At 44.9% G+C, this 9,342-nt stretch overlaps 1 protein-coding gene across 1 annotated transcript; it reads right to left on the reverse strand.

Moving 5' to 3' along the window:
* Window positions 1-2,292: 2,292 nt before the first annotated feature.
* Window positions 2,293-8,212, reverse strand: Fcrl6 (Fc receptor like 6). The gene is made up of 5 exons (XM_055613324.1): window positions 8,182-8,212; window positions 3,878-3,898; window positions 3,166-3,441; window positions 2,778-3,059; window positions 2,293-2,444 (listed from the first exon to the last, which is right to left on the reverse strand). Exons 1-5 carry the CDS (start codon window positions 8,210-8,212, stop codon window positions 2,293-2,295), a joined length of 762 nt encoding a protein of 253 aa, XP_055469299.1.
* Between the last annotated feature and the right edge of the window lie 1,130 nt (window positions 8,213-9,342).

Raw genomic sequence — 9,342 nt, forward strand, 5'->3', positions numbered from 1 at the left:
TATCTATCTATCTATCTATCTATCTATCTATCTATCTATCTATCTATATCTGTCTATCTGGAAGAAAAACCCTTTTCCATTTGTACTGACAAGATATCTGTTCCTCTGTGTACAATGTTACTTTTGAACTCTCTCTCTCTCTCTCTCTCTCTCTCTCTCTGAAGGTGGAAATTGCTCATTCCCACACCATTGCCTGGTTTCTCATTCAGAAGAGAACTCACAGTTCGGAGCCCCTGGCCAGAAATAGGGCATTGGGGTTCCCTTGCTGTTGGGCTCAGGAACTGGTTGACACACAGAAAGAGGTTGGAGCAAATGGAGAGTGCTGGAGGCTGGAAGCTGAATGCTGGAGACGGGTATGTTGGAGGAAGACGTTGCATCATAGACACCAAGTGGATGTTGGTAGGTCCTGTTGTTTGGATCCAGATCATTGGTAGAAAGCTCATGTAGCTCTGTTTTTATTCACCATTGCATAGATAGGAGTGTCCTGCAGGAAAGTTAGGTCAGAACATGGAAGCAGATGTAAGACAAAGGGTGAGAAAAGGGCAGGGGTTCTTCCTTACTTGGTTTCCTGTGGTGAACTCCTCAGGTCTGTTTATGGAAGGAGAAACACTCAGGTCAGGGTGTCTGCATTTATCTCCATCCACCTTCTGTCTGGTGTACATCCCTAAGAGAATACAGAGCCTTTTGCTTCAATTTAATTTCAAAATAGGAAGAATGAGGGATTAGTGACTTAGATTCTAGAACCAATTCAGCTACCACCATCTGCATAACCTTATTAGACATCATATCTGAGAAGTCCTTAGCTCGCTCAACCATGGAAAGGGTGATGCTATTAACTTCCTCATAAGGATGATAGATTCAAGAGAGATGAGGTATAAAAGATGATTTAAAAATAACTGCCACAAAATATAATAACATATGTATTTGAAAAATGCCACAATGAAACCCATAATGTTACATGCTAACCTCAAAGGTATATATGAAAATAAAACAACTGCTACATTAGGATCCTGCTAGACACTGGGCAACCTTTTATGTGTAACCATTCTATTTATTATATCTAATCTTGGATTCATGGGCGTGGTCTTCCTTGACAAATAAGTTCCATAAGTTTCCAGAAAGTCCATCAAAATTTTATTACTGGAAGGATCTAAATAAGCAAGTCTTGCTTTAGAAGTTTCTTAAAGCAATCATTTTTTGCCTAGACTAAATAGAAAAATAAGAACATCGTCCCCATGGAGAGGGAAGTAGGGTTCATTTGAACATCTGTAGGTAGATTTAAAGACCTAGAAACAAACTGGAATTGAATAGCTTTGAAATTGATTGTTCCTTAAGTGTGACTTGAAGCAAATGAGGCTTCAAGATGGAATAAGCAAGTAGATGTCCAAAATAATTATTTTGGAAGCTAGCATTCATACTTAAATATTGTCACTAAGCTAGGAAGAAGAGTCCGGGGTCTCAAAAGTTACAGAAAAGCTCACACACCTCAGGCATCTGACTGTTTTTACTTCTCTGTAGAATTTCATACATCAAAATTTTAGCTAACCTTTTTAGAAGATAAACACTGGGGAACTTGATGTAGGAACTGCTTGTCCCAGAATGACAACTTGTCAGACATCCACTCATGTGCCACTTGAACCTATTACTTGTAGCTGCATGTCATCTCATTAGTTTACAGCCTTACAATATCCCTGAGAGGGAGTTATTTGATGACTTTAGAGAGCACTGGCTCAAGCCACAGAGTGGCAGGGTTGGGAGTTGTCCATTGATCTCTCCTCTCTATCTAATTTCCTGTCAGATGTGTCAGTGTCACTCACCCTGGCTACTGCACTGTCCAAGGTGAGTGTGTGAGTACGTACTAAGCATCCTAGCTCTTATTTATTATTTCTCTCTTAGCAGACTCTAGGAAAGCTGTATTTAGTGAATGAGGTTTAAAGGTCTTTCGCTTTTATACCTCAGTCATATTATCTTTCTAATGTGAAGGACACCGACGTACCTCATACCTATCTTGTTAGAATTCCTTGGTTCATGTTTCTATTTCATGTCTGAGTGTGTAATGGCGTGTTTGTGTGTCTATGACTGAGATTATGAGAGGTTCAGTATCTCTGTGTGTATGCTGAACACTCTTTAAACGTGTCCTTCTGAGTTTTTTTCTTGGTGTGACTTGGGGAGAAAAATCTCTCTCCTCTCATGGGACTCAGACAAAGAGAATGGCTATGTCTTTCAGGCTGTGATTTCTCAAAAGCTGGTAAATGCCAGGGATTTAGCAAGTAAGAAATCTGAAAAGAATTACTAACCATCTTTTTTATGGGCTCTGAAGAAGTAAATTAGAAACACAGCGGCAATGACCATCCCACCAAGCAGGCTTACAGGGAGCCAGGTAATTAACATGTTTCTGTTGGTCAAGGCAGACAAGACGTGAGAACCTGAGAACGAGGAAGTGACTATTCAGAAATACATCCTAAACTGGCACAGGAGACACAATGGACGGCTTTGGGGAAATCATGTGGCCTGGAGCAGTCTTCTAAGTGGGAATGAGAGGCGGCTCAGAAGGTGCTAGCATGACTGGCCACGTAACCCCTCCCCCACGGGCCACCACCCTCTGCCAGCTCGGAGGAAAGATACTTCGGATCAGAGTCTTTCCCATGATCAGCCAAGCAGAGCTTCTGCCAGAAGTCATTATTGTGCTAGGCATGGTGGGAGGTTACAGAAGAATGAGTGAGGTGTGATTCCTGCCCAGTTCCTGGGGCGCAGGGATTGTGGGGGACAGCACATACCAACTGAGGGGAACTTCTTGGGTTCACTCCTCTCACTGGAGACGTTGTTTTTAGCTTCACAGGAATAGTTCTTAGCACTCCACTCCGCCTTCACTGAGACGACAAGGGAGGCAGCTCTGCCAGGGGGAGCCAACGGTTCCCCTAGGATCTTTCCGTCAAGGTAGAAGGAGTATACGATTGGAAGGGAGCCCCTCTCGGCCTCACAGAGAAACTTCACCATGTCTCCTACAGCAGGGTTGGTGGCTTCATGTTCCAGACTGAGCACAGGATGCGATACAGGCACTGGAGGAGGGAACATGGGATGGGAGAGTCAGCCTAACTGCTGGGATCCAGGATCCCTTCTCTCCGGGGACTCCTTAGGAATATCTCTGGCCTCTCATCCACTTACTTTGTAACTGGATCTCCAGATGGTTACTTCGTTTCTGGATTATGCCATCCTTAGTGGCCACCATACACTGGTAAAGCCCAGAGTCTTCGTCCTTGGCTTCTGTGATGGAGAAGATTGGGCTGTGACTCCTGTTCAGAATGACATGGCTGTCCTTGTAGAAGGAATAGAAGAGCTGCAAAGCTGGCTTCTCAGGGTGCACCTTTGCCTTACACTTCAGGATCAGGTCTTCCGAGTCTGGAGAGGGGATGCGGCTCAGCACAGGCGTCTGCAACGACTCTAGGGGAGACACAAACCCAGGGCTCAGAAGAAAGTCCCAGATGGTGAAGCCCAGGAGGCTGAGGACCGATCTTCCACATACATCAGGCTATAACTATGAGACCCAGAATAGAGATAGTTTCATCCCCAGAGCTTCTGTCCTCATGCAGGGAATCTGAAATGACTCCTACAAAGCCAGGTCCCATGAGAACCCTGGAAACTCAGAGCCAGGAGACTCCTTAAGTGTTTGTGGTCCTCAGAGGGGAAAAGTGGGTAGCCGGGCCGGTCCAGTGCTCTTCCAAATTTCTTGCATCCTCTGGCTACGCGTTAGGTATTGCTTTGGATATCTCAGGGCCCAATGAATTGGCTCACTATCATCTGGAGGGAGGGTACTGACCAGAGAGCCACTGACCTCCAAGATCCACTGTCCCACAAGACCCTCCAGCTGTTGACTCACCTTGAGCTTCAGTCTTGGAAACTGCAAGATATCAAAGTGATAAAATTACATTAAGTAGCAGAAAAACTTTCACATCAACAACTGGTATTTATATCATCTTGAGCTAGCAACCACCCAACCCCCAAGCCACCCGACCATCTAATCACTAAGCCACTCAGTTGCTTCCCTCAACCATTGAACTAGCAAACGTTTATCATGGACACAGGACCCTACTCCACAGGACCCTACTCAGAAGAATTCTCCTGTTCATAGGATCCTATTGTAAGACTATTACTCTACACAGTATTAGTACTCCGTAGTACTATTACTAACACTCTCCAGAGTACTGGCAGTCTTCTAGTTTATTTGTGAGACAAGGTCTTACTCTGTAGCCCAAGCTGCCCTGAAACTAATCATACAGCCCAGGCTGGCCTTTGACTCATGGAAATGTTCTTGTTTCAGGGTGCCGAGGTGACAAGCCTGAGCTGCCACATATGGTTTGAATTTGTCTTATTTATGAGGTTGCCAGCACATTACTGCTTATATTTCCTTATATTTCCACTTGGTCAAAAGTCCTGCACACTATCCAAACCCCTTGTCAAGCCTGCCTGACCTCTTCTGCCTACTTTGTATCTCTCTGCAGGGGGTATGGTGAGCTTTGAGGTCTAACTGGTCTCCAGGGCTGGTTTGAAGAATCAGTAATCCATGTCGTCACTCCATTTTTCCACCCACATTGGCCAGTCATGTTGTGACTGTTCCAAAAGTGAAAGCTTGCAAAGCAGAGGGTCTCTGTTCTCGCTAAACTCAGCTCAGTCTCAGCTAGGCTCAATGTGCTATACCCCAAAGTTTTAACGTGTGTGTGTGTGTGTGTGTGTGTGTGTGTGTGTGTGTGTATTCCACTGACAGTTTTCTTAGCTGACCTTTCAGAGGACAGAAAAAAAGAAAAACCAAACCAAACCAAACCAACCAAAACAAAAACCTCTGTTGTTTTCCAATGGTTTATTTGCTTGTTTGTTTGTTTTGTTTTCCTTCTGTTTGTTTGCTTGATTTATTTCATGGAACAGAAAAGCAAAGTTCTTCCTAACTCTGACCTCTTCCTGGACAGAGTTTGTGAAAACCGAAGCCTGCAAGGAGAGCGCCTGCTCTGCTTTGTGCTCTTTTCTTCTCCATCGCAGCGCTGCTCTGTGCTCTAGGAATGGCCATCTTGGCAAGTGACAACGCCTAACCCTCACAGTACTGCAGGGCCAGGGTTGCCTGTGCTGAGTGTACTTCAGTAGGAGGTTCCTGGGGTAGGGGAGGGGTGGTGGAGGTCTATGACCTCGAGGAAGGAGCCACCCTTGGGACTTGTCTTGTTAAAATCCAAGACATCTCAGTTTTGAACTCAGGATCTAGACAGTGAACTGCAAAGCTGGGCAGAGGGAGTTAGTGACCAGCTTTCTGGCGTTCAGTATAGTGGAGAACTAGACACAAGCAGGCCACACTTGATGCCTGGGGACCCCAGAAAAACAGTCTCTCTCCTTCTCTCTTCCCACTCTTCTCACCTATGAGTCTGATACTGTAAAAAGTAGACAGGATTCCGAAGCAGGTGACCTTCACAAATCTGTCTCTTTCTGTGCGAGCTTGGACAAACCAGTTTCCCAAATTCTGAGAGCTACCAATTCCTCATTTTGTCATATCATATAATTGGGAATGATAATAGTAATTTTTAAAATAGGTGGCTGTAAAAGTTATATTGACCCACTGCCTGGAAAACTGGTTAGTACACTGACTGAAAGCGGAAAGAAGGTGGATGAGAACCTGTTCTGTATGTAGTTATGCTTCCCCTACTTTTCTTTCTCACTGCAAAACAATTTTGCTGTTACAAAATGCTGAACAAACAGGGTTGATAGGTCTGAAGCTTATAACAAGAGAGACGTCACCTAGACAGCAAAGCCACTTAAGTGAGCTCACGTCTCCAAGTCCTGATGACTTTTCGCTGCATTGCACAGCGGGACCTTGGAGTTATGAGTATGAAATAGGCATCTGTAATCAAGATGGCAGCCAACTGGGATCACACTTCCTGAGTGACACTTGTCTACAGCAGTTTCTCTAAAGCAGGCTCAGGGACCTTAGTTAGATGTAGGATGGAGTTGAGGTGACAATTTGACAAGCTGTCTATGAGCTACTGTCACACTAAGTTGCCTTACAGAATCCCAGACAGCAGAAGCAGCTGGGAGCTCCTTGCCTCACAATGGGAGGGAGAGGAAAGCTGAGCTCCATGCACAACAAATCACATCAAGGCAAGGTTGATTAGGATGAGGAACAGGGTCTGGAAACCCTCTCCTGTTGGAATGCTGAGCATTTGGGAGATTTTTATCTGTACAGACACAACAGAGCACAGACAAAAAAGTGGTCTTTAACCATTCTGTGGAAGAGGAGGGGAAGAGTTTTTGTGAGTTGTTTTATAGGACAGGAAAGAGATTATTGAAAATTAGAAGAACCAGGGAGGCAGATTTAGCTTAACACGAAGAACCACCTCACAGAGGGTCTCTTTCATGAAGGAGCATGTTGCTTTGTCAAGCCATGGGTGCCACGGTGCTGGGAGGAGGGTGTGGAGGTCCCGTGACAGCTGCCATGGAAGATGTGTAAGCATGTTGGGATACCCCCCCCCCCACATATTGTATTAACTGGCTATGAAGGTGTGTTCCTGTGCTCTCATTTGTTAACTGTTGTGCTGGCAGCGCGAGGCTAACAGGATATATAAATGTTTGTCTGCCAGAAAAGAAAAGACAGCTGCCATGTGGGAGGTCACATAGCCACCTCCTACTACGCTAATAGCTTTTTCGTACGAGGAAGAAATGTGGCCAGAAAGAGTGACCTAGGTGGTGACTGGGCAGAAGAACAGAGGCAGAGAACAGGAAAAGCAGGGCGGTAAAGAGCGAGAGAAGCGCGTGGTGGGACACAGTGGCGGGGGGGGGGGGCGGGTTAAGGTAGAGGGCTAGCTGAGAGACCGCCCCAGCGAAAGGCCAACTGCCTCATACAATACATCTGTCCCCACATCTTCATCATTACAACCCAAGCGGGACCCCCAAAAGGCCCTGCAATGATGTGGGAGGTAGGCTACACTAGGAAAGGAACTTGTCTAATTCTTGGTTCAGGAGGAAGCTAAGGACCATCCCTCCAACTTCCCATATTTAATACTGAGGCATATCTCATCATGTTTGATGCCGGGACCTCTAGCCTTCCAGATACCTGATAACTGATAATTGGTAATTGTTGCACAATATTGTGGCCACACCCTACATGTTATTTCAAATGAATTACTAGTTTTGCCAATTAGGATCCATCTATGTCTAAGGAATGGAGAAATATTTATAAATTTAAGTATATAAATATATATAGTATATAATATGTATTGTACATACATTACAATATATATTTAATATATGTGTTTACAATATATATTAAATGTAATATATTATAACTATAACTATAACTGTATATATATATGTATATGTATATACATATATATGTATATACTGTATATATATATGTATATATGTATATATATATATATATATATATATATACATACAGTTATAGTTATAACTTTGGGGTATAGCACATTGAGCCGAGCTGAGACTGAGCTGAGTTTAGGGAGATCAGAGACCCTCTGCTCTGCAAGCTTTCCCTTTTGGAACAGTCACCATAACTGGTGGAGAATGTGGGTGGAGAAATGGAGAGGAGAGAGACATAGATTACTGACTCTTCAAACCAGCCCCAAGGACCAATTAGACTTCAAAGCTTACCATACATACCCCCTACAGAGAGAGACAAAGTAGGCAGAAGGGGACAGACAGGCTTGACAAGGGGTTTGGAAGGCATGCAGGACTTTTGACCAAGTGAGAAGTCCAATCATCGATGAGTGGAACTTGGAGAATGCTAAACTTTCATAAGAATGATTTTGCCTCCCAAATTTCACTTCTTGTTGCTGAACAAAATGCATGGCGCTTACGCTCCTTTTTCTGATCTTCCCCCTCAGACTCCCAGGGGATGCGCTTCCTTCTGTGACTGTTTCCCTTTGGGATAGCCCCCCCAAATGATTTCATAGGGTAAAAGTGACTGTGGGAGATAATGGGATCACAGAGTCTGCTTCTCTAGTTTATTTCTGATTCACCAAGGGCCTGCTTTGCCAAGAACCTTGGCAGAGGAGATAGGAATGCTTCCAACCCATACCGGCTTCCCTCGGTTTGCCAGTGTGCAACCTTTTCTCAAGCTTAAGGAAAGGCTAGGAACTGTGTCTCCGGACTGGAGGACTGGAAGGGACGCCAGAGCCCAGTACTCACCAAGGAATAGTAGAACCATCCAGAGCAGCATGGTGGTTTTCCTGAGGTAGAGCAGACCAGGGAGCAGGCAGAGCTTAAGCTGGGGAGAGAGCAACTAGTCCTCCTGACCTCAGGTGAGTGGGTGGCCCTTCTGACCTAAGAGTGGCCCTGGCTTGAGGAAGTGGTAGCATACAGGGGATTCCTCGGCCTGCCCATGGAGACCTAGCAGCTGCTAATGTCAAGACTTGTCACCGCCCCTCCAGGTGCAAAGCTGCTGACGTGAAGACCGCCTCAGCCTCCAGATGTGTGCTGCAATAAAAAGGCCCCCAGCCATCCCAGCCATCCCAGCCATCTCAGCCATCCCAGCCAATCCAGCCAACCCAGACGTCCCTTTCCCCCTCCCTCTTCCTTTCCTAAGGTTTCCTCTGCCTCTTTCTCCTCCCTTTTCCCCTTCCCTCCCTGTTTGTTTTTCTCTCTCTCTCTTACCCTTTCCCCTTGTTTCCTCTCTCTATTCCCCGTGCATACCCCCTCCTCTCAGTCCTCATGGCTCTCTTGCTGCCTCTAACCTCCTCCCTAGGTCCTCACTCCTCTCCCCTCACCCAATAAACCCCCTTTATGCCAGATCTGTTGCATGGCATGATTTCTCAGGGAAGCACCTTGGCTCAGGCCTGCCAAAAGTGACAGGAAGTAGGGAAGAAATTTGATAAGCTCATGTTGGCCTTTCCTCTTTGGTGCATATATATATATATAAATGTAATAAATATATAACATGTAATATTTAATAAACACACAAAAGAATTTAAATTAATTAAATATTAAAATACATTTTATAAATATGTAACACACGTTTTATATAAAATTATATATTGATATTATTCAACACAAAGTATGAAAGAGTCAGATAAATCACTAATAAACACTTTCTGTGGTTTCAAAAAGCTCAGGCTGGGGAACCAGTATGGGCTATAACCATGGGCTATCTGTTAGTTCATAAATCTTGATGCACTAGCCCCCTTCCAGGTTGCTTAGGCACCTGTGATGTTATCATTGGTCATGCCCACAGGGGCCCAAGATCAAAGGACCCCTACCTTTTACTTCTCTCTCTCTCTTTCTCTCTCGCCTTTCCTGTTTCTCTCCCCTTTCTCTGTCTGGGTACTCCCTCCTCCCATCTCTCTCCCTCCC

This window comes from Psammomys obesus, unplaced genomic scaffold, assembly GCF_907164565.1.
Source record: "Psammomys obesus unplaced genomic scaffold, mPsaObe1.curated_primary_1811, whole genome shotgun sequence".
In the NCBI taxonomy this organism is placed as follows: Eukaryota; Metazoa; Chordata; class Mammalia; order Rodentia; family Muridae; genus Psammomys; species Psammomys obesus.